Consider the following 26,717-nt stretch of genomic DNA (forward strand, 5'->3'; position numbering starts at 1 on the left):
CACAGCCAATCTGCCACATTGGGAAAAATTCCTACCTGGCCCCCATTCCAAAACAGGTGACCAACCAAAGTTCAAAGCAAGGCCAAACATGACCTAATTAATGGGTGAGCAGGTGTTCGGCAGCGCAAAGCAAAAGGAGGTCCCTACGTCGTGATGCCAAATAAATACCCCCAATCTTGCCACGCTGCTGATTGGCTAAAGGCCATTGCCATAACTGTGGCACCACCGGCTTGGAGCAGGGCAAGCCCCGCCCACAAGCCGGTTAGGGAAGAGTTTCAGGGCCGAGCACAACATGGACCCTCTGTTAGGAGGATCCAACTTTCTAAATATATGCAGAGCACATTCCTTTACAAGTTTAGACATCCCTCAGGCAAGGTGGATTTTGAAGAAGGAATTGTCACAAATTATGTACCTACATTTTATGGAAAACAATACATAGTGCTGAGATTTAGGTTGTCTGTTTAAAAAAACTGACAAACTGAATTCAGTGTAATAGGACTGCAGCCTTGGTATTAGATTGATATCATTGCTATTAAAAAGAAAAAGTGAACAACTATATGTAATGGCAAAGGGCTGAGTAGCAGTTTAGCTGTCACTGCACCATAAAATTTGAATTGCATTATTAGTTTTGAACCCATGGGGAGGCAATCTCCCAGGTAAAGTGACAGGAGCAAGGCAAAAGAGAGAAGGGGAAGGGGGAGAACGACACCAGATGAAAACCATTCTTTAATTTTAAATGTTAAAATGCTAAAATCACAATAGAGACAAAAAGGCACTGAAACGTCCAAGTCCAAGTCATTATTATATTTTAAACTACAAGACCTTTACAAAGAACTTGTCAGTACTGAATCAGCAGTGGTTAGACTGACTTTAAAATGAACTTTCTTCCTTTTCCATCAATTTCATTCACTAAATATATTTCTCCAGACTTGGAGAGCCTTTGAATAATGTGCCTGCTCATGTATTGCAATTCAGCCTAATAGTCACAGTCATTATTCTCCTGACAAGTGCAATAGCATTTTTTTCTAGAGTCTTTACTTGAACTTATGAAAACAAATCATTGCCTTAGTCATGCACTCCAGAAAATATTTCATTTTTAAAAAAAACAAAAAAAGTGTAAAACAAAAAATAGTACAGTACCTCATTCTTGAGAATGGTGGAAACTAGAGCCTGCCATGCTTTCAAAACAAATTACTGCAGCATTTGTTGTTGTTGTTTTTAAATATGAATGCTTTTGTTAACATAGTCCGTGAAAGACTAGCGTGGATATTTTTTTCAGGTGCAAAGGAAGCTAAAAAGACAACCATTTCCCTTTTGGTTGTATCTTAACAGCAAGGACTGCAAATGATGTTCAGCTAGATGGAGTGCCAAGGAACAGACTCAGATAGGATGCTTCTATGTGACTCCCATTAATAAACTGTGCAGGAGCAACATTTAGAGCCTTCCTTAGTTTTGTATATATTTCTACCTCACTGAGAAGTGGCATTATGTGCTTGGAAAATAAATAAAAATGCTCACAGGAAGGTGATTCTTCCAAACAGGTTAGTTTGAGTCATGGCATTAATGAAAATCATTCCCCTTTCAAAGGTCCAGAGATTGGGGTTGATGGTGAACTATTTCCATTTTGGGAGATGAACATTTCCCATCATCCCTAGTAGGAAATGCCCATGTGTTCTATGATGCAAGGCAGAAGGAGGCACTAACCTTTCAATGCTCTGCAAGGGTCCTCAGTTATCTAACAAGGCATGGGGAAAGCAGCAACCTAGATGAAGCCGCTGTTGGAAGCAGTTACTCTTCCCCCACCCCATCCTGGTCCTCAAATAAAGCATTCCCCACCTTGGAGGCAGAATATGGTGCCATGATGGGGCGAGGGGATTTGCTCTCCATCATGCATCCACCAAGAGGTGTCTATGTTCCAGTGGGGGGGTGCTAGACGAGGATCACTTCAGTTAAGTTGGGGGGCATAACTAATGTTCCGCTCACCCACCCCTAGTAAGTTTTTGTGCCTGCCCATTCATCTTTAGGTTTTATGGGCAGGCACAAGATAAAAGCAAACATAGCTTCTAATAATGTCTAGTAGTTTAAGGCTACAAATGTATCTTTTGGATGCTTTGATTGAAAACATGTCTTAGTGTTATGGACCAATTCGTTTCAGTATATTTGACAAAAGGAGTCCAAAGGCTACATCTTGATTCGATGCACTTTCCCCTTCTGCTCGTTGTAGCTGAACAGTTTCTAGCAGTTACTTGAAATTTATTCACCAGAATCCTCAAGATTCTATCAGACGAATAAGTGACATGAGCTGGAAATTTTTGCTTCAAGAAACAAAATCAAATTGATCATTTAAATATCTTTAGCTAATTGCAAAAGCAGTAGACCAGTCCATCCCATAGCCAGATGTTGCCATTATGTGATGTAAACACAGTGTAATGTAATGAGACAGCCATTCTTCTCAACTGATATAAGATTCTGACAACTCTGGCGATGCTTTCAAACTTGGATGCATGAACAAATCTATTTTGTTTCAAGCATAATGAGAGCCAAGAGATATTTTTCTGCCTCTATAGTTGAATGCATTATAATGCATGTATTGGAAATGTGTGTTCAATGCAGCTTACTCCTTAGCAAGCATGAAGAGAACTGGACTGCCTGAGTATTTTTTAAAAAAATAATAATAATTCCAGGCTACTGTAATGATCAGGAGTACCAGAGCAATATTTTTACTTAAACCATGAAGCACAGCATTACACTTTCTTGTTCCTGTCCTCCTTGTAAAATAGGACTAGGAGTAAAGAATGATCAGATAATCCCATATGAAGGTGTCAGGGAAGTTATGAAAATGATATGGGCAATATGAACATCTGGCTTAGAGTAGGAATGCAATCATATACATGTCTTTTCCAAAGTCCCATGAAGTTAAATGGGTCAGACTCCCAGTTAAGTTTATAAAACAAGGGTGAAGACCCTATGGTCCAGCAGTTTGTGTCGGACTCAAACTTCCAGCCAACCAATTTTAGCAAGGAATGTAAAAAACAACACCAAAACACATAACCAGTATAAGACTGCAGAGCAATACAAAATATAGGAGAAACAATAACCCAACACAAGCAAGCAGTAGCAGTAAGTTACAAAGGAAGAAAATCAACAACTAATGCATGAGTCATTATTTATCAAGCAGGTGATTTCAATAACAATCAGAAGTTTTTATACTGCGGGATACTGAAATACGTACTTAACCTAGTAACAGCAACAAATATTATGAAATTTCATGATGAACAAACCTACAAAACCCAGAAGTGACTGGAGGGAGAAGCAGTCGGAACAACTGCAGAGCAGGTAAACCTTTGCCATCTCTCCCTGCTTTGCATTAAATGCTGCTGTGCTGCTCTTCATGCAGAGAGAGGATCACCCCTTGAAAAGAACCACTCCCTCACTTATTTGCAGCAACTGACCTTGATCCAGGGCTGGGTGCAGAGCACTCCCCCCCCCCTTTTTTTAATGTGTCTGACTTCTGAAATACAGAGGGATCAGTGTTTGAGGTTTTTTTCTGATGATTAGTGGACCAGAGTAGTGTCTTGTTTATTGTTAGGGTTTTTTTGTAAATTTTATTTTTCATAGTGTAACAATAGCAGTTCCAAAGCAGCTCAAAAAACCCAAAAAAAAACCAGTCACAGTGTGTTGAATGTTTATTGGTAGCGTGCTGCCAAAGTTTTCTGTCACTGTTAACGGGGCTACGTGTGTGTTTGAATATATTATATGGCTATTGTATTTATATATACATTTTCCAATGTAAGCGCTTATTGAGCATTAATCCTGATATGTATATGTGTAGGTTATATGACATTGCCACTCCACAGGTGTTATTCTGCACTTTCTGCTGCGGTTTTCCTTGGATTTTTGTACTGGGCTTTTTGTAGCTTGAAAAGCAACAGGATAACTGTAAGAAAGAAGCCCAATTTTGTGTGAGTAATCAGGCCACCTGGAAGCACCCCGAGTCATACTGACTTGTTCCACTCACTTCAACCAGCCCTCCAGTATTGCCTGTGGTAAGAATCACAATCTCATGAAAGACCATCCCCTGTGTTTCTTTGTAAGACATTGTTCCACATATGGCTACTTCCAGGGATCCATGCTGAGATGCAATGGGCAACCTTCTCCAAAGCTAGGTAGTATTTCAGCCTTGCAAATGACCGAATTATAGAATAAGAGCGGATGGAGGAATGAGGCAGAGTGGTTCAGTAGAACCTGATTTAAAGGAGGTGATGCTGGAACTTGATGCAGCTGCAGGGAGCAGCTTTCTCTGTGGGGTGGCTAATTAGGTCTCATATAAACCCTTCATTATTTATGTTCCAGGGCACACTAGCAATTCTATGGAACATATGAAGATGCTTTCGATAGCTGGCTAAGTGCTGCTTTTGTTAACTTGTCAGCAGCTCAGAGCGTCTCAGGGAGAAGTCTTTATCATCATCTGATATGATCTGAGGGTGCCAGGAACTGAACTTGTGACCTCCTGCATGCAAACCATGTGCTCTGCCATTGATTTGTGATCTGTTCTCATTTGCTCTCACACTGGTTTGCTCCAACACATATCTTTAGCACCTGGGAAGAGGATATGGGTTTTATAATTTCCCTTTGCCCTATATGCCAACACTCCACATACATAGGAAAAGTGGAAGACACTACAGAAGTTGGTTACATCTCTGTTGGTGAAATTGTCCTTTTTTCCAGCTTATGAAATTATTTCGTCTTATCCAAATTACCTCTTCTCCCCTCCTGCTGAAGGAGTGATTTCTAGCTTTTTGAAGAAAACTGTTTGATTAAAAAGACTGTTCTATTTTCCTGCTTAGCAGGATGAATAAAGAAAGTTGCAACTCGTCAAATCTGCCTTTGAGGCATTGTGATTGCAACAAAATAAATTGGCATGATGCAGGTAGGAAATTTAAAGAGTTTCCCCAAATTTACAGAAATATACATAGGTAGAACAAATTTTACATACACCATTACAGTGGTACCTCGGGTTACAGTCGCTTCAGGTTACAGACTCTGCTAACCCAGAAATATCACCTCAAGTTAAGAACTTTGCTTTAGGATAAGAACAGAAATTGTGCGGGAGCGGGGGGAGGCCTCATTAGCTAAAGTGGTACGTCAGGTTAAGAACAATTTCAGGTTAAGAACAGACTTCCGGAATAAATTAAGTTCTTAACCCGAGGTACCACTGTACTGGTTTTCCAAAAGAAAGAGAGGGAGAGAAAGAACTTTTGACTTGATAAAATAGATTATTCCCCCCCACCATGACTTCCAGAATGAAATTAAATGTAGGAAAAGGGATGTTTTAAACCAGGAATGGGGATCCTGCTGTTCGTACTTCAACTTCCATCATCCCTGACCATTGGCTATGCTGTCTGGAGCTGATGGGAGGTGGAATCTGGCAACATTTGGAGGACCACAGTTTCCCAATCCCTGGTTTAAATCCCCAGGTAGAACCATTTTGAGACCCAGTTCCTAATTCAATATTTCTCTCCTGCTCGGCAGTGCCATTATTATTACATTGCTCCACATCCATTACTAAGGCTGTTGGGTTTTATGCATGTTCCCATAGCAGAGTCGGCAATTGCAGCAAGTGCCTTGGTAGATGCACAGCTTTTCTAGGTATGTCATACTTCAAAGCAGCATATCTGATATTATATGAATCACCACCACCCTATGTAGTTCAGCAATGTAGGCACTTTATTTTAATAGGGGGTATCATGGCATGCAAAATATTGTTCAAAGCATGCAATATAGGATTCTAGAATAATACTCGTTTATTATCTAGTCATAAAACCATCGCAAAGCAAATGCTCCCAACCCCCTCCAACCCTTTGACTTATGGCTCTGAATATGACATAATTAACGGGACACTATTCCAGTCTGGAACTGTGTACACGCTATTCACCAACAGATGCAGCTTAATTCATCCAGGTATTGTTATGATGTACAGTGGTGCCTCGCAAGACGAAATTAATCCATTCTGTGAGGCTCTTCGTATAGCGGTTTTTTCGTCTTGCGAAGCAAGCCCATTGACAGCTTAGCGGATCAGCGCTATTAGCGGTTTTTAGCAGATCAGCTGATAAGTGGTTGATCAGCGGATCAGCTGATAAGCGGCTCAGGGCTTAGGAAAAGGGGGGGAAGGGGAAAAACCCCGCAGGAACTCGCAAGACATTTCCGTCTTGCGAAGCAAGCCCATAGGGAAATTCATTTTGCGAAGCGCCTCCAAAACGGAAAACCCTTTCGTCTAGCGGGTTTTCCGTCTTGCAAGGCGTTCGTCTTGCGGGGCACCACTGTAATTATTGACCCTAGGAAAAAGTTATAGGAGCTGTCATTCCTTCAGTGCCCCAAGAGTTGCAGTTTTGGACATGCTACTATTTTTGTAAGATGGTTAGACAGCCAAACTGTTATCCACCCTTGATAGTAAGGTCTGGGAAGCAGACAGGCAACCCTTGAAGCTGTTTCAGGGTAAATGTCCCAGCCAATCTCTGGGCTGCTGAATTCTGCACAAGTTGCAACCTCTGAACTGCCTTCAAGCAAAGTGCCACACAGAGCCAATCGCAATAGTCTAATCTGTAGGCTACCAGAACCATTATAATGTAAGTAAAGGTAAAGGTAAAGGTACCCCTGCCCGTACGGGCCAGTCATGACCGACTCTGGGGTTGCGTGCTCATCTCGCTTAAGAGGCCGGGAGCCAGCGCTGTCTGAAGACACTTCCGGGTCACGTGGCCAGCGTGACGAAGCTGCTCTGGCGAGCCAGCACCAGCGCAGCGCACGGAAACGCCGTTTACCTTCCCGCTATAAAGTGGTACCTATTTATCTACTTGCACTTAGGGGTGCTTTCGAACTGCTAGGTGGGCAGGAGCTGGGACTGAACGATGGGAGATCACCCCACCGCGGGGATTCGAACCGCCGACCATGCGATCGGCAAGTCCTAGGCACTGAGGTTTTACCCACAGCGCCACCCGCGTCCCACATAATGTAAGTACCCTTGGGCTAAGAGAAATGCATAGCAAACATGTGTATGGAGACATTCTAAATGACTGCAGCATATTTGCAGCCTGGCATCAATACAGAGAAGTCAAGGAAGCTGCCTGTGCGCAGAATCTCCCATGTTAACATGGCACACTGGAGATCTTGCTCACATGCAATTGCCTGTTCACTTTGAGATCCACCAGGGGCAAGTCCATGTGGGGAGGTGCCTAACCCCCAAGTTACTGCATCCAAATTTTACTGTGACTAAGCTACAGGAACAAGCACTTTTTATGAGGAATTCTAACTTCAAGTTGAGCACACTCTTCTCACATTAAGTTTTCCTCTTTTTTAAAGTCAAACGTATAAAACTCTTACCGGAAATCCAAGCCTGTTCTTTTCCCATTTTCAGGAACACCTGGATCAGGACATGTGTCTGATGCAACTGCGTCCCCACCTTGACTCACTGTAGCAGACAGAAAAAAAAAGAATTAACAGTTAAGTTTGGGAAGATTAATATGCAACTGTCTTTGCAATATACTTTAAATATGACCAGGGAGGTAAAGTCGTAATGTTAAAATGCCTGAGTGGATAAGGAGAACAAGGTTTTTAAAAAATCCATATAAGATAAAAAAATGCAATAGAGTTGCTCGATTTCATAACCGCTCCTACATGCAATTTTTATGGAGGCTTGTTGTTTTGGTGCACATTCCGACATAAATTTGTCCCGCACACTTTTAAAAGTTCTATTAATTCTAGCCTGGTTAATAGGGAGAGGTAGCTGGTAGATAATACAATTTGTGACTTGTCTGCTTTGCAAGAAAAAAAAAATACTTATTTGTTCCTTTTAAAAAATAATGCATAGGAATTACAAAGGAAACAAATCTTGCTTTAGATGTTTATCACTCACAGTCCATTTTGCCACCTGCTATATAGGGGATATTAATAACTTTCATGGGGATTACAACTAGATAATATATGAGAGAAACTTTATGTGGGATAAACCAGCTTCATAAAACCAACATGCTTAATTCTAATGCATGAATGGGTAAAGACCACAGAGGAAACTGTCCTGCTAGGTTTAGTTAAGTCACACCCCCTCACCTTGGGATGAAGGATTACCAGTAAAGAGGCCTAAACTGGATGGTTCAAGCTTAAACTGCATAGTTTAAGAAAGCCATCTTTGTTTCTGTACAAATAATTTAGGAGGTTTTGCCAAAGTCTTTTTTCATGGACACCTCCCTTTCCATCCCCTTTTATTTTTATATTTGCAAAGCAAATGTGCACATCTTAAATGTGCCTAAGTTATGGACTTACTGTATCATCCTTCTTTCAAATTCCCTCTCTTTCGTTTCTTTTTTAACCTCTTACAAAGATGTTTAAAATGCATTGGAGCATTTTTTTTAGACTCATTTCTCATAGTATAGACTCAGGTCTTCCACACATTTTTCACTAACAGCAGGGAGCCAGTGTAAACATTGAATTAAGTAGTCACCATGTCCCCAGTGGTAATGTGAGTTGGATCACAGACAGAGTAACAAAAACCCACTCCTTTTGAGAATAATTGGCAAGTAATAATGGGAACCTGACTTTTGGCATCTGCTTGATCAGTCCGAAAACTTCATGTGCTGCCAAATATATATATAAGTACTTAGAACAGGGATGACTTTACTGCTTCATCAGTGCTGTGATTCCATTCTGGCACTGCATTTCAACTGACATTGTTTTGCTGATAAATTCACCAGTGCAAATAATTGTGATCTCTGGCTAGCCATCCCTGTGCTGACAGCTGCCTTGGTTTCAATCAGATCAATATATATTGGATTATATACAATTGTATCTCTCCATTTACAGAAGGCTCTTTAATCCAGCAAAGGCTTCCATTGAGGGGGGGAAAGGAAATGATTCCCCTATGCCCCCCAAATCTGCTCCAGAGAGTTGGAGAAGCTCTTGGAATAGCATGGCATGTGCCCTGGTGAGATGCGGAAGGGAGGGGAGGATTTGTGAAAATTAACTTTCCTCCCCTTCCAAGCCTCTGTTGGGTCAAAGATAATTCCATCAGCGGAGAGGCAAAACTAGGTATGACTCACTATCCATTTATCTTGTCACTCAATTTTCATCCTGCCTATTCATGCCAAGATACTTAAACAAGATTACAGTTGTTGTTTTTAGAAAAATCAATTAATGTTTAAAGCAGAGAAGAATGAAACAAAGAAATATGTGTAGTAACAATACAATAAAAATATTTTAAAACCCTCGGGAAGGCAACTATCCAACTAGCATTAGAACTCACTTTAGATGACTTCAGATCTTCCGAAACATGGGATGAGAAAGAGTCCAATGGACATAGGGGACATTTTGGTAGGAATTTCAGCCAATCTTGGAACCTCTCATTCTACTCATTTTTTGATACATGGCCCTGGATATTTTGACTTGTGTTCATATTATACTTAAAAAACCAAAACTCACACAATTCAAAATTGAAAAATTGTACATATAATACTCAAAAGGACAAACACAATTCTCCATCAAATTATTACTATTCTTGCTTAAAACAAATGGGATTTAAATGTGCCCAACACTATTTTGACACTGCCCTGCAAATAAGATCAACAAATCATGGTGGATCTGAAAACCTTATTGATCTCCATGAAGACACTTGGTGATCAGGCAGGGATTTAAGAACCCAGATGTACCAACTTAGAATGATTTCGTTGTGCAAAATGAATTAGAAATGTCCACATGGGTTATAATAAATGACAGCATTTGAATTGAGAATTTATGGGAGAGTAGGTGTAAAATACGGTTTTTGTTTCAAAGCAGTGATAAGGCAATATGTAAAAATGTGATAAGGCAATATGATTAGGTATATAAAATGTGATAAGGCAATATGATTAGGTATGTTTGTTTTTGTCAAGTTGGCAGAGGTGATGGGGAAGCATGACGACAAACAGGTTATGTACAATCAAGAGATAAAAGAAATTAATTCTGTCTGTTCCAAAGGCATCACAATTCACAGGCAACAGATGAAAAGCTTGGCATATCTCTCTCTCTCTCTCTCTCTCTCTCTCTCTCTCACACACACACACACACACACATATATATGCACCCACAGAGACACATACATGCACACTTGTGAAAAGGGGAAGATGACAGAAGTTGAAAATGTGTTGCTTTAAGACTTTAATATCTCAATTTTGTTAGTCACTGTAATATAATCTACGTACCTGCAAATAGAAAGCTCGTGTTCTAAGTGCCAAATTGCTGGCCGCAAGTATTACTTCCCCCATAATACTGAAAATTGCATTCATTACAGTACGTTTCAGCATACAAATCTCCACAAATCTTTGCCTTGGCTAGGCTATTAATTCAAAAAGGCACAGAATATAAACTGTTCTCTCCTATCTTTCCCAGCTAGTGAATCAGAAATCGTGTGTGTGTGTGTGTGTATTTCCCCCCCTCTGTATTTATACAAAATACTTATGACAACATGAGAATTGAGAAACCACCAAAATAATATTTTCATACGGATTAAAAATAAACATTTAACTTAAAGTGACGTGCAGCGTAAATTAATAATGCAGAGTTTTAAAGAATAAAAGCTTTACTGAATTAAAATAAACTTCTTCATAAACAACATGGTTCCAAACAGTTTGACTGAGCTTACATACTGACTCTGCTCACAGCTGAGGCAGACTGACTCTGACTGACATCTTACAGAGCGCACAAAGTGAAACTGGCTGCTAAGTCACATGTCAGAGTGACTCAACACCTAGCAGTTAGCAGTTAGGCCTGAATAACTTTAGTAGGCCCAAATGATTGTGCAGTCCCAGCACTTCCCAGCCTGCTTTGCTGCTTCCGCTCTCATGTGTCTTTGTCACATGACATAAACATACTGTACAGTAAAAGTCAGACGCGAAACTACTTTTCTCAAGCCAAGTTCCAAAGGTGTTTGGTTTTTTGTTACCCAGCTTTTTTTTTGAAGAGGAGGAGTTTGGACTCAATATCCTTTCACTCCCCTTAAGGAGTTTCAAAGCGGCTAACAATCTCCTTTCCCTTCCTCCTCCACAACAAACACCCTGTGAGGTGAGTGGGGCTGAGAGACTTCAGAGAAGTGTGACTAGCCCAAGGTCACCCAGCAGCTGCATATGGAGAAGCAGGGAAGCGAACCCGGTTCACCAGATTACGAGTCCACCGCTCTTAACCACTAAACCACAATGGCTCTTTTGAATATTTTTAGAATATTCACAGGCTTCACCCAATTGTCAGCATAGGGTGGAGCTGCTTTTACATCACAGAGACACATTAAATGTAAAGCACCAAACACTAGCAATCCATGTGTAGTTACTTCGCCTGACAGACTAACTACCGCTTTCCTGTTCCTTAGCTCCAGCCGTTCCCACTGATGACTCATCAGCTTTAAGTGGAAGCTGACATAGGGCTGCACAAAAAGTATTCCCATGCAACGATGGTTTTAGCAGGAAACGAACCAAGGGAGCAGCTCTCGAACAGAGTTTTTGTCACTTTGGGGTAAAAATATAATGATAGAAAAATGAATATATACAAATGAGTTGCAGTAAAAGGTACACACTTTAATACTCTAATTTACCAGGAACATTTAGGGAAGTAGTCTTAGTCCACTGACCACATACCACCCTCTGACCCCCGGGGATGAAAGCCTTTTCTTCACCACCAGCGGTTGGGTCCTTTCCCATTTGGCAGCTTTGGGTGGTTGAGATAGCCACCAAGCCTGAAATTTTGAACTGCCCAATCATGGGCAGGCAGGGGGTGGAGCCTGGGTGATGGGTGGGAGTCAGAAAGTCTTCACTCTGGTCCACTGCCTAGGAATAAAAGCCGAGTGCACCTGGGTCACTCAGTGCAGTTGACCAAAGAGCAACCCTCCGTCCCTCCTTCACTTCATGCTGCTGTTGTATAACTTGCGTCTTAACCTTCATTGGCTTCCTTTCGCATCATGTATATTGACCTTGCTATGGTTTGACAATGGTTGCTGTATTCGGAGCCGGGAAGGAATTTGCCTGCAGACAAATTGGGCCCATTTGGAGATTTTGCCTTCCTCGCAGCAAGTGTCACAACTTTTGGTGAAAAGGGCATTGGGTGAAATCCTAGTCCAGGCACCCCCAAACTCGGCCCCCCAGCTATTTTGGGACTACAATTCCCATCACCCCTGGTCCTGTTAGCTAGGAATGATGGGAGTTGTAGTCCCAAAACAGCTGGAGGGCCAGGTTTGGGGATGCCTGTTAGTCCATTAAAGGGTTTGGGGTAAAGTGGTGCATCATCCTACCTTTTAGCAGATGCCATCACAGGGTACCCGGTTAGAGGGGTCTAAGTGGAAGCCTCTGTCCAGAAGCCAGGTCTGGGGCAGATGGGCCATAGGACTTCCAGCAGCGGCTGGGATTGGGCCACATGAGTGGACCTGTGTCTTGACATAGTCCTTACCCTAGGCATGACCCTACTTAAGCCTAAGCCAAAATCTACCTACATCTGTAAGCAATAAAGTTGTGGCCAATATTTAATCCCATATCATTGTCTTGTCAAGTTTATTCCATTACACTATCACAATTGTCTTCACCCACTAGGGTGGAGGTTGGGTGCTGTGATTGGGTGCACAGCATTTCTGCCTGTTATACAAAGGCAATAACCATACCTATTAAAAAAAAATCTATAGAAGAAAACAATACATTTTTTCATCTCCAGTTTTAAATCTCTCTTGCTCAGAGTGTTCCTGAGACATACAGTCACATCCAGAAACTCCTTTTTGAAATGCTATATTCCCTACAACTGCATGACATCCCATAACAAACTAAATCCAGCTCTGCATAAAATGAACTGTCTCATTGAATATCATGAAAACAAGGTGGAGAAGTAACAAAGAAAAGTAAATCAACACTGTGGCTGATATGTAGTGCTTTAATGATGTGGGTGAACTCTTGTGATGAATAAAATTAGGTCTGCCACCTCCATTTTTTTTCTGCCAGAGTTCCTGTGCCTCAACCAACTGTATGGAAAAAAGGAAATGCAGCCGGCGAAGTTTTTCACTTCCTGTGTCTATATGCTGGGCAAACTTCGTGAGAGGACGAAGAATGAGGCCGGGCGAAGGCTGCCGCCGCAGCAAAAGGCTGCTGAACACGCCCCCCTCAGGCACCTGGTTGGATGCCTGCTGAGGGGCGTGGGCGCCAGCCAGGTGAGGTGATGGCAGGGGGCTAATGCCCCCTGCTAGGGGCGGAGCTCGGGCTCCCGCCCACAACCACTCCCCTCTCTTGCAGGGAGGAGAGTCTTTATAGAAACAGTTAAAATCAAAATTGCTGTCTATGCTTAGAGTTAGAATTGCTTGTTCCAAACAGTATCCATAAGCAGCAAGAATCTTGCCCTCAGCAACTATGTTCTTTAACATGAGATTAATAGCTGGCCAGACAAGAGGAGGAAAACATATTGGAATGTAATGATAAGGAGTCAGCACAAATGAGAAAGAAGTAGTAGTCCCAGCAAAGAAAGAATGGATACAAAAACTTATGGAATATGCAGAAATGATGAAACTTACCGGAAGAATAAGAAATCAAGTTAACAAACCTTTTATAAAAGAATGGACATGGTTTATTGAATATTTACAGATAAACTGTAAACACTAGCAGGATTATTGTAATAACCTGCAGTTTCATATATATTTAAAGAAGATGAACAAATGAGCAAATTAAATTAATTAGGATATGCAGAAGATATTTAAAATAAATTTAACAAACAGCAGAAAGAGGGGAAAGTCAAGTTTTGAAATGTCAAAATGATTGTAAAATCAGTGAAATGTATAAACCTGAAAAGTATGTATGCAAAAATAAATAAATAAATAAATAAATAAATAAATAGGAGTTAACACAAACAAGAAGGATTGCCAAGGACAAGTTTGGGAGAGAAAGGTAACAGAGTATGCAAGCCAAAACCTGCTGAAAAGGAATGATTGAGGATAACACCTTAATGTGATAATGGGAATTTCTAAGTAGAAACTGAATTTACCTGATAGAAGAGTATAGAGGAAGAACCTAAGGGCATGTACCATGGTCAGACCATGCTTGTGGCAATAGCCTCATGGCTGAACATCCAACATGGTCTTAATGATTAATAAATCTTTGTTGAGCCTACCTTGTGTACCTGGCTCCTCTTTCCTCAGAGGCTTTCGGAAGTCTGCTTCAAGGAAGGAACCCTAGGAATTTTCCTAACAGCAGCCAATGTCAAAAACGCAGCAAAACCAAACCAACAAACCACTCTAGATCCCCATGCCCCATAACTGGACAGAGAGCCTGGAGAAAGAGATGGAATTTCTATAGACTACAGCAACTCCCCCGTCCCCAACCCTCCACTCTTCCATGATGCTCTACAGAACACACTGGTGGGCACAGCTGGGTGAGGCTAACTCTACCATGCTCACCTACCCAGCTCTCAGTGATACAGACCAGCCTCCTCCTTCATAATCGGAACTCAGAGCCAACCCGGCATTCAGCAACAGCAGCTGCAGACCCGACAGCTGGCTGATATAGGACAACTGGAACTCTACAGGTCAGAGGAGGGGCTGACACATGACAGTCACTAACTGCCTGTGCCGTGTGTCCCTTATCTAGCCTGCCCCAGCCCCATACATCCCCTAGCCCAGAACCACTACAATTGGGGTCAACCCTGCTCCCCCCAGCTCCTCTCTTCCCAGGCACAAACTATGTCACTTACTTTTAAAACAACAAAAACCCCAAATTTAAAAACACGTAAGTTAAAAGCTGTTCAAAAGCAATTTAAAACATTTTAAAGAGGGCAATTAAAACAGCAACAGAAGGCCCCCACCAACAAAAAACCCTAAACCATACCCCAGCCCCAGAATCTGTTTGGCCACCCTTTGTACTTTGAACAGCCACTTGTTCAGCTTTCGGTTGCAAGAGTGAGCCAGGGTCCTGCCTTCCCAGACTAGGTGGAAAAGGCTTGCCAGGCGGGGAACAGGCCCACCAGAACTCACAGCAAGGTTGCCTCACATGAATGCTCCCTTGCTTCCTACAGAGCTTCATTTCACCCATGAACGCTTGCAGCTCTTATTTGAGGACGCTACTGAATGTGAATCATTGAGGTGAAAAGCTGCTGTGATTGTATGGACACATGAAAGAATATTGGTAAGGTGAAATCTTGCAAGCTAAGACTTTTGCCATCTCAGTTCCTTTCTCCCACCCAAAATTCCCACCCATCAATCAGTGCCATTTCACCATTCGCAGATATATAGCCTATCTGCTCTATATGTCCATGGTGTTCCCTGTAAAATGTGAGAACTATGTTTATCTTTGCTCAACCATGCACACTTACAGGGGTGCAGATCTATTGATAAAATCCCTAAGCAATCTCAATAAAACTTAGGATCCATGCACAACATCGATTTGGCTTACATTTACCCCTACAATAAAACAATCAAAGCTGAAATTCTAAACACATTTACTAGTGACTAACCTCATGGATTATCCTGAATTGTATTGATAAATTATCAACATGAAAGAAAATAATTTTGCACAGCTGAGTACAAATCGAGGAAGACAAGTGTTGAAAAACTAAGTTGTCATATTACACCAGGACACAAGACCAGTTTGTGAAATTTGCATCTAGAAGCCACATGCAGTTAAATGAATGACAAATTAAGAACATGGCATCAACCTGAATAGGTCATTATTTTGCATTAAAGAGTGGGAGCAGAAGGAATGAAACTGCTTTTCCGTTCTGTCAGATGTATTCTCTCCATTTTCTATTCCTTGCAGTCAATAGATCTTAATAACAGAATACTCCTCAAGTCACATTTGCACTAGACGTTTGTCCAAAAGTAACTGTTATCTCCAAAGCACTTGTTTCACTTGCCACATTCACTACTGCCCTTTCGGCTGGCTCCCATAAAAAGTTTTGCATACAACTGCACCCAGTTATGTCATAGTCAACTGCACACACACTGAGTAAGATTTGCAACAGCTTACACAGAAATGTCATCACTGAATCATATGTGGAAGTTTCAGGATATTTATCAGCACCAACAGGGTCAGTGAGGGCAGCTGCCTCCCCCCCATGCCCTGAACCAAACAATGTCCCTAGGAAAGAAGCAGCACACCTCATTTCAAATGGCCAGCCACTGGTACACACACATTAAAGGAATTTGCCCCGAGTCCAAAATTTTGGGGCCAATTTTGAACCTCCACCCTCTCTGAAAGGGCAAAGAATTCATATTCTTCAGATCAGCACCAATTTAAGTATTCTTACTCCCAGGGTTTACAATGTGCTGAAAGCAGTTATTGGGTCTTAAAGGGCACTTTCTACTACGATACTGTATTTTGCTTGACTGGAGGGAGTAAAGTACCTCTTACATGCTCCAGTTCTGCATGACACTAGAAAGGATATTTCCAAGGGATAAACCCTCCATAAAATCCACTCTGTTTGATTAGATATTTCACAGCTTTCAAATTGATCAGATTTAATTCTCGCTTTCAAAGAATATACTTTCCAAACCACCTGCAGACTTAAGTCAGGCCTTCACAAGGATTCCACGGAGAAAGGAAAGTGAAAAGGAGTCTCAACTGATGTCTCTATCAGTCGATTCGATTTTATTGCATTAGCCATGTGGCCATAGCATAATATACATAGAAATAACAACATGGAATAGGGGTGGGGAGATAAAAGTGGATGTCGTCCTGGGCAAATACTTTGAAAAAAATGGGGATAACAAAAGTAACGGGGGATTTAAAACATCGAGTGACTGAGAATACAAAAACAGATTCGATTGTGCGGCGTATCGATTACATCTGTGATATTAAAGAAGAAGTTGGTGCCGCTTTCCTCTTCATCACACTAAGCAGGAAATTAGCTGTCATCTCGGTAATCCAACAGTCAGAATCCTGCAGAAGAAGGGACACTATCCAAGGCTGGATTGGGAGATGAAGCTTGTTCACGAGAGGAGTTAGAAACCGAGATCTTTCTTCTGTCCAGTTGGGACAGAAGAGCATTACATGTTCCATAGTCTCCAGAGCCGTGTCATTGCAGGTGCATGTTCTATTTGCGATGGAAACTCTGGAGTAACGACCCGACAGAACTGCTGTAGGAAAACAGTTGAGACGGGCACAGGTAAAGGCCCTTCGCTTAGCCTCCGAAGGAATTGTGAAGCAGTATAGAGGGATCCCTTCAGGGGGTGGAATAGCTAGGGCTAAGCCTGAACACGGCCCTCTTGCATGGGAAGCTGTGTTAGAGAAGTCAAGTTGCTGTAGCTTCTTTTTGATTAGAGGTAGGGCCGCCGGACTAATATACTCTAAGTTAAAAACAGTTTTGCGGTTCAAATTGAGAAGAGAGCGGAATTTGAGATTAATTGTAGTTTTCCAAGGACAATTATGAATATCTCTTAAGATCAGATTGGAGAAACCACCTCTCATTCGAGCATCCGATGCTAGTAGGTTGGAGCTATAGGAAATGGCTCGACTCCATGCTCGTTTTACAATTGAGGGCTGGGCGAACTCAAGTCGTAGGGCTGCACCTGAGACACATCTCGGGACACCGGAAAGAGATCTCAGAAACATGTGAAGTGGGCGATCCAAGTTACCTGATATTGCTGTAGTCCATACTTCGCAGCCATATAATAATTTAGGGACAACTTTGGCATTAAATATTTGAATTGCTGCTGGAAGGTGTTTGCCGCCCTTCTGATGATAAAATCGGACAATGGCATTAGAGGTCGTGGTTGCAGCAAGAGAGGCAGATTGTAGATGGGTGGTCCAGGAGAGATTATAGGTAAATATTAAGCCTAGATATTTAAAGGCTTTTACCTTTTCTAAGTAGCCACCTGTGATTTTAAGCGGCTCCAGCTTGAGTTTACGGGAACGAGTGAAGTGGAGGACTTTTGATTTTTTATAATTAATATTAAGAGCTTCCGCCTTACAATAGGCGATAAATGCATTAACTGCATTTGCTAGGTCCGCAGCTGTTCTGGATAAGATGACGGCATCATCTGCATAGAAAAGGGAAGCGACGGGGTGGCCTGCTAGGTGAGGAGGATACTTAGTTACTAGCTTCAAAGGGGAAAGAGCATCATGAAGATAAAGATTAAACAATAAAGAGGCCAAGAGAGATGTCTCTATCAAGGACAAAATAAGCAACTGTTGCCAGTTGTATGAGTTGTAGGTAATGCAAGATGAAGAAATGTATTTTTAGGGGTTTATTATTATTATTTTTTAAAATTATTTAATTTCTATAATGCTTAATATATTTAAATATATATATTAAATGGTGTACTTAAAATATTACAAAAATACGCAGTTAAACATAAAAAAATTACATTAATACAAAGCTACTAAAATATATAAACCAACCTCAATTTATTTCCCCCCCTCCCTCTCCGGGTTCTCACCTCAGGGTCCAAACAAACTCTCAGCTCACCACAAAAACTGCACAAGAAGAGATCCTGGAAACAGCAGACATCACCCTAGTCTCTCACTCTAGACTTGCATTTTACTGGCAAGTCCAAGGTAGATGGTACTTCCTCAGGGTTCCCTCAGTTTGTCTCATTCAGCTGCATTCTCTGCACCCAGTTCCAAGTCGTCACTATCCCTTATGTATCTTAAGATATTCATCAAATACAGGCTATTTGATGAATATTAACCTGCATAACAGTTAGCTGTTATATGTATTAGACATTCCACTTACATTACCCCTAATACATTAGAAAACTTGCTGGATCCTTACTTATCAGAAGCACAGTCAGGGACAACCACAAGCAAGGTAGATATTTTATTTCTAAATTACAATGAAAAAGGAAAAGGGGATGAGGGTTTGGTAATGCTGGTCCCATCTTGCTGATATATAATGTTGCAGCTCCCCACCCCCACTGGCTTTTCATTAATGCCAATATTACTTTCATTTATTTATTGGCATGCACTGTGAGGTACTTCCACAAAACACTAGGTCAAGCTGAGGGAGACTGTTTGGCTGAAGGTCACCCCATGAGGTTCATGGCCAAGCAGTGATGTCAACCTCGGTTCTCCCCTGTTCCAGTCTGATATTCTAACCACTACAGCAAGCTAGCTCTTTGAGAAAGACAAAACCCAGCCTTAATTCAGCTGAAGAAATATAATGAAATATGGCTTTATATGTATATGAAAATTCTTAATCGTATGTTCCATTATAAAGCTGTGTGCTCTGTTAGTCTGATACAGAGCTTAGTTTTCACCCTAACAATCAATCTGTCTGACCTAGAGAGTACTGTATAAAGCTTGGTTACCAAGCTTTTATACCCTGAATCACTTTTAAGCTATACAAAAATCACATTTGTGTTTGCTGCAAAATAGTTGTTTGCTCAGTTTTACCTCACAGAATGAAACAGACGGGCTCTGTACCTTGGAGACCCCTAAAGGAGGGGGCCAATATGCACTCTCACTAATATCATTAATTTACATTGTTATTATAGCTGCATATAGCTTTTAAGTGGTAAAAGACTGCAATACAACAGAAGAAAACTAACTTGAAATGCAAACCTACACTTAACTTTGCAAGGTATCAAAGAATAATAAAAAATGGGATACCCGAGTGGTCTTTAACCACTTAGAGCACAATATTTGAGTAGATGTCTACTCAAAATTAAGTTATACTGAGTTTGATGGGTATGTGACGAAACTGATAAGATCTTAATTGCACTGGCCAGCTAATTGCTTTATGGCCCCAATTAGCCCCAGTGGTCTGGCACGCTTCCCAGCCACGCTGCTCTCAGACCTTCTTCTCCGGTTTCGCCTTGCAGAGTAACAACACAGCGGATCAAAACTGTCGCAGTCTGCTTCAGATCCAAACACACCAAGCACTGTGTATGTCCAAATTCATCAGTTCTTTATTGCAGCAAATATTTACAGCTCAGCATTTCCCAAATTCTCCTGGACTGCTAGCATTCATGGCGTCCTCTCTCAGAGACACAGAGAGAACAACAAGTAGAGCTCCTCCCTCCTTTCAAACGTCAGAATGGGAGGCACACTCAGAACAAACATTAACCCAGTAAGTTCTGAACCCCAACACCCCCTCTTGCCGAGCATTCTGACAAGACCTGTGGATGTACCTTTGCAGACCTCTGTGAGATCAATCCCTTCCCCAATGCCTTGCGCCCTCTCCTGGCGTTCCTGTCAGGCATCTGTGGAACATCCTCACATCTCTCAGATTCGCACTGTGCGAAACTTACCCACGCACCTGTGGCCTGATACCTCTCAGGTGGAATTCCCTTCGTTGTGCGACTGGACCTCCTGGGCACAAACTCAGGCACTTCCTCTGACTCACTGTGGTCAGCAGGTGTGTCCTTTGCATCCTGGGATTCCCCCTCTGACTTAACACGTCTTCGAACCCTTGGAATTACCCTCACAGGAGAACTAGGCTCACTCTTGGGCTCCCTTTTTACAACTTGGGGAGATGCCCCATCCTGCTCCTGACTTTGGTCAGTGAGCTGATCGTCATCAGCAGACTCAGCCCCTGGCTCTCCTTCCTCCTCATCAGAACCTTCCTGCTCTGAATCAGAAAGACATTCTGAAAGAATATCGCGTCTGGCAGGGGTCTTTGACCTTTCCTCCTGCTTACAGAACTCAGTGTGTTTACTGATCAGCAGCTTACTCTGATCACCTGACGGGTACGCAAACCTCCATGCACGAGCCGCTGGCTCATACCCACAGAAGATCATTTTCTGGAACTTGGGTTCACCTGGCCCTCGCAAAGCTTCAGGCACCGGCAGCGAGGCCGTTGATCCGAACTCACGGAGGAAGTGAACCTGCGGTTTCCTCCCGTGAAGCATGAAAAACGGTGTGTCTCCTACCACTGAATTGTAGGACCGATTCCAGGTGAAGCTCACATATTTAACTGCCTCCATCCAAAACTTTGGAGATAACCCAGAATCTGACAGCATCACCTGTGCAGCCTTAACCAGAGCCTCACTTCTGAGCTCTGCCACCCCCCTCTGTTGAGGAGAAGTCACTGTGTGACTTATCCCTTTCTTGTGAAAGAACTTCTGCAAAGCAGACCCAGTAAACTGTGCGCATCTGTCACTAGCAATTTCCTGCACCTTCGTGGAGAACCTTAGCTCCACCTCCTCAATCCAACGACTAATCAGCTGTGCTGCATCTTCCTTGGATTTGAGACCATGTGTCCAGGTGTTCTGCGAAAAATCATCCTGCAGTGTCAGCAGAAACCTGGCCCCTCCCAAACTTGGCTCCTTCATGGGACCCAACAGATCTATGTGCACAAGATCAAAAGGTTTTGTGGTTACCCTCTCCACCCTGGGGTAACTGCACCCTCTTACCTTTGCCTGTCTGCAAGCCTGACAATCTAGGACTCTTGCACATTCCGCAATTCTACAGCCTTTGGAAACCTCAGGTAGCACCTGTAGTTCTTCAAGACAAGCATGGGCTGTCTTCTTATGCCACACACAAGAACATGAAACATGAGTGGGAACTGTAGCACGCAGGGCTTGTGCTTTCTCAACCTTCCCCTCACCCTCCAGAGACGTTTTAAGAATGAAGAGATCATTCTGCCCCTTTGCAACTCTAACCAGTTGCTTCCCTCCTTTGGAGATTGTACAAACATCGTGTTCAAAGCAAACCTTAAACCCCTTTTTCAACAAATAAGGCACAGACAAAATACAGTGTTGCACTCCTGGCACAATGCAAACTTCCATCTGCTCCTGCAAAACAGAAAACAATACATTTGCAATGTTAGTCACATTTTTCTTTTCCCCACTTGCAAACTGAACAGTTTTCCCAGCCGGAATTGCCTTGCAATTCCACATCTCGACTGCAGGGGTCTCTGGGATCAGGTTGCAGTTAGCTGCTGAGTCGATTAGAAAGCGAAAATCAGTGTGTCCCTCAGAGCTGTCCTCAAACAAAGCCATACTGGCCACAAACGTCCCGCTGCCCCCTCCCTCTGGGCTTCTGCAGCAGTTCTGTCTGGTTGTCTTGGCAACCAACTCCCCCTTGCTCAGGACCTTGGCAGCTTCCGTAGAAGTAGCCTCCTCCGTTGCCTTGGAGACCGGCCTGGCCTCTGCGTTCCCACGCGACTCTTTAGGCCTTATCTTCACTTTGTCCAGGTGGCCGACCTTGAAGCGCCTAGCTCTACGCCGCTTCCCAGACTTTGGCTGACGACGACGATCCCCAGTGGAAAAATACTGCCCAGGGCTCCTTTCAGCTGGCCTGGCCCCCCTTCTTCCGGAAGAGCACTCTGTGCCAGCCCTGCCCTCGCTGAAACTGCGTTCCACTTCAGCACTCACAGTGGAAAACTTTTGAAACATGCCTTTGGAATTCTCAGCCCCCCCGACGTGCACCTCAGGGACTGGGGCTACAGCCATCTCCAGGCTCTCCATGACTTCTTCAGGGCTCTGGCATCCTGCTGAAGTTTCACACAAACTTCTCAGCACCTCCCAGGCAGCCCTTGCTGACTTTACGCCCTCCAAACTGGGCAAAAGTGATGCATGTACGCATGCTTTTAGCATAGCAAGCTCTCTTTGCATTCTCTGCTGGCTATCTTCAGGCAACGCAGCCTCAAAGCCTGCAGTGTCTGTCCCTTCAGGACCTGGATTCAGGGGAAGTGGTTCTCTCTGGCTTACATCCCAAAGCCCAGTAACCAGAAACCAACCCCTTACTCTTCTGGACCAGGTTGCCCAACTTCTTAAAGTGAGCTTTTCAAGCGGAACGTCCTCCAGGACCTGGCTGTCTGCCATTCTCTCCTCTTTCCCGGGGCCCCAGCTGCTGTACTCACGTTTCACCAGTCAGCTCTCCGGCACCCGATTCTTCACAGCTGCTTTCTCAGCTCTCTGCTTCAGCAACTCTTGCCTCTCTGCAGCAGGCAAAACACAGAACGCAGACCTCTGCCGCTTCAGTAGCGTCTTCCAGCTATTGCCAAGCTGACTTCAAGACTTCAAAGCTCACCGGCAGACTCTTAGCAACAGTTTTATTAGCGGTAATTAGGTCCTCCATAACCTGTGACGAAACTGATAAGATCTTAATTGCACTGGCCAGCTAATTGCTTTATGGCCCCAATTAGCCCCAGTGGTCTGGCACGCTTCCCAGCCACGCTGCTCTCAGACCTTCTTCTCCGGTTTCGCCTTGCAGAGTAACAACACAGCGGATCAAAACTGTCGCAGTCTGCTTCAGATCCAAACACACCAAGCACTGTGTATGTCCAAATTCATCAGTTCTTTATTGCAGCAAATATTTACAGCTCAGCATTTCCCAAATTCTCCTGGACTGCTAGCATTCATGGCGTCCTCTCTCAGAGACACAGAGAGAACAACAAGTAGAGCTCCTCCCTCCTTTCAAACGTCAGAATGGGAGGCACACTCAGAACAAACATTAACCCAGTAAGTTCTGAACCCCAACAGGGTAAGCAGGTGGGATGTAATGGAAACATGAGCCCTATTCAGGCAATATGAAATTCACTGTGACTAAAAATGCTCATGAAATGACACACATACATGGAACAACCACCACCTTCTGAAAGGCACTGAGGCATATCCTGAGCTCCTCCACATCTGACTTTAAGATTATCACATGCAAATTTAGTTGCCAAGTACAGGATACCCAACTCCAGTGGGATTCATCTACACAATTGTGATTTGAAGGCAGATAGCAGACGGAGGTGGCCGGATTCAGATAATGGCTCACTATTAAAGTCTTTCCTCCTTTTGCGAAGGAAACAAGGTGACCAGTTCTTGGTCCTTTTCTCACTAGGATGGGCAAGGTAAGAAATGGAAAAGAACTCTGGGGGAATTATAGGAATTGCTCATCTCAAAGTCCTTTTTTTCCTACTAGGTGGCATTAGCTAAGAATATGATTTAAACCCCAGACTCTCCAGTTGTTAGCTTGCTCTTCTAGCTCCAACAAGGCAGCACTTGCCCAGTGCTCTCAGGACTCAGTACACTTCTGATTCTCTTTAAGAACAGATATACTTTCCTGCTCCCGGCGCTAAAGGGCTAACACAATTCCACAACAAGTGCAGGTCATACTTCCAGCAAAAGATCCTAAACCTCTCAGCAGTGTGTATATGAAAATACAGGAGTGCTGGATGCATACATGTGAGTCCAGGGTACACACTTGTAACATTCGCATAGTTTAAAACTAAAGTCACCAACTGAAAAGCAAAAGCACACTCCATACTGGAATTTGAGCTCTACCCAAATACAAACTGAAATTCTTCTATTGTTTCTGTTTGGCAAAACTGCTCTTATATTAGGCTTCCATAGCTATTTTTAAGCATCATGGCCATCAAACCCACACTCCACATTTTCCTCAGTATTATTCTAAAACCATCTGTCACATAAGTCTGCCCAACAAGATGGCAAGAGTCAATTTGGCTGAAACCTACATACTTCTAGAAGGTCTCTCATCATCACAACTGGTGCCTGCTATTTAAGCCAAGTAGCACCTGTTTCACCAAGTGATTAGGAGCACAGTGAGATAAGCAGGCAGGGCTTCTGAAGTCTAATGAGAGAAGATAGAACAGCTTTAAAAGACAATACCAAGATAATGAATACTTTAATTAATGCTTTCTGATCTGATTCTCTAACAATAAGCCACAACGTATCTGCTATTTTTTATTTTATTGACTGAAATTAACCATTTTTCTGGATTCATTCTTTCTACCATTACATGGATATGATCTTGCTACGCTTGCTAACTTGGTGTCATGCACTGGTAGAACACAGAGGAATGGTGGGCGGAACCAACAGGGAAATTCCCAAGGGAAGAAGGTTCAAAGCCCAGGGAGTGTTGGTGGGACTATGAGTGGTCAGAGAGAGAGGACTGGGAAGAGGTGGTGCTGGAAGCTGAAGAGGTAACAGGGCTTAGTGAGCTGGAAGAGTCTGTGGCAGAGAGAAGTGCAGAATCGAAGGCAGAAGCTGCAGCAGAGGAGAGATAGGTCAGGCTGGTGAAGAGGCTTGGATGTCTCCCCTTCCTGCTGCGACAAGCTCTCATCCCCACCTCGTCTCTCAGAACCAGAAGAAAGGTTGGCTTCACACAGACACAGTCTCTGATTGCCTGGGGGGGCATGGAGAGGAGGGGACTTAAGACAGCTGTTGGCAGGTGGCAACTTTCAATCTGAGCAACCGATCCATGGGGCAAGACCTACCAGGGATGAGCTGGAGTACTCCTTAGGCTTGACACTCTGCAAAGTGTGCAGATCATATTCTTGCTAATAAAGAGTTAACTGCTACTTGCACAATGCGATTTACTGCTGGCTCTCTCCTGACCCTTGGCCTTGTGCTGAAAACACCACCTACAATGCAAGAGCCTTAATATTATGGCTATGGCTATTACCACTAAAAATAATACGTAACCTACACTACCCATTTGCCTATGAATCATTCACACCCACACTCGCGCATGGACATATACAGTATATACATGTAGACAATTCATTTGACTCCAATATCACATATATTTGTAATGGTTTTTTTCAGGTTTTCTGGGGGAGGGGGACTTCTGATAATTTGGAAGGCAATCTTCAGCACCAAAACTTTCTCCCTCCCCAGAAAAAATACCTTACAAGTTCTGCCAACACAACATCAGAATACCTCTTTTTCAATCCCTGCACCTTAAAGCCCCATTCACCCTTGTTCATTTCTTTAAGAAAATCAAGTGCTTGTTGGCGAAAGTATTTTGGAACATGATCAACAGATTCCTTGACACAACTTGTATTTTTACAGAATGAAAGTGTGGTAGAGGATCAGTGTTATTTTGCTATCTTGTGGTTGGAACGCTGCAGGCAGAATTCTGATAGCAGCTCTTGAAAGTGCTTTTATTACCAAAAGTCCCAGTGAAGTGATTGGGATATCTGAGAACAGAGTGATTTATGAATGCTCCTCTTAACACAGGCCCATCACAGACATGCATTGGTATTTAAGATTCCAATTTAAGCCAAAGAACAGGTTCACAAGCAGCAAGTGAAAAAGAATAAAACTCCATGCTTGATTTTTATTTTTATTTGGGCAGTATTCCTTGACATCTGGCAGCACCTTAATTTTTTAAAAACACACACACACATAAAAACCTATTTAAGGGAAAGTCAAAGAGCCAACTTCATGTTTTTCACACACTGACACGGTTTATCTGCTTCCAACATTTCTTGTGATCATGGTGAATATTTTATGCAAGGTGGCAGCAGGTGGGAGATGGAAGGTGATCAGTAGTAAACAGAAGACATATGAATAATGATACAGGGGAGATATATTTGCTACTTTCTCCTTGGACATCTTTTATGGCTCCTTTAAACATTGGCCGCTGGCCCAGACATCGATTACCCAGCTATTGCTGTACCTCATTATGGCTGTATCTTCCATGGCTTTTTCATGATGTCTCTAATGTCCTTTTCCCAACAGAAATGAAGTGATTACCTTTCTACTGATAAAGCTGTTACAGTAACGGCATGAATCTATTCACCTACAGGGAATTCAAAGCTGTACCAGCTGCGCTTAAGTTCTTACAGCTTTGCTTCTTCTCTATTGTTTGACAACCTTACAGCTTAGCCATTTTTAAAAAGTTTTCTTTTTCTTTTTACTGGAGAAAATGTGATTATTACAGTAAGAAAAAAGCAACACAAAATGCTCCCCCCCACCCCAAATTTTACATAATCCATGATAAACATCAATCCTGATCCAATTTTGGATTCGTTTTAGTCATACTTTTCAAATGCAGAAATAA

The 26,717-nt window shown here is 42.7% G+C and overlaps 1 protein-coding gene across 4 annotated transcripts in view; it reads right to left on the reverse strand.

Annotated features, from left to right (window-relative positions):
• CSMD1 (CUB and Sushi multiple domains 1) overlaps nucleotides 1-26,717 on the reverse strand; it is a 991,444-nt gene that overhangs the window by 307,933 nt on the left and 656,794 nt on the right. For 3 of the 4 annotated variants that reach the window (XM_079969603.1, XM_079969602.1, XM_079969604.1), the window contains one exon: nucleotides 7,378-7,465. In XM_079969603.1, coding sequence (XP_079825729.1) covers nucleotides 7,378-7,465 — 88 coding nt within the window. Of the gene's footprint in view, nucleotides 1-7,377; nucleotides 7,466-11,590; nucleotides 11,693-26,717 lie in introns of those variants that run through there. The other variant, XM_079969605.1, reaches the window with a different exon arrangement.

Source organism: Podarcis cretensis (genome assembly GCF_951804945.1).
Source record: "Podarcis cretensis genome assembly, chromosome: 3".
Taxonomy (NCBI): Eukaryota; Metazoa; Chordata; class Lepidosauria; order Squamata; family Lacertidae; genus Podarcis; species Podarcis cretensis.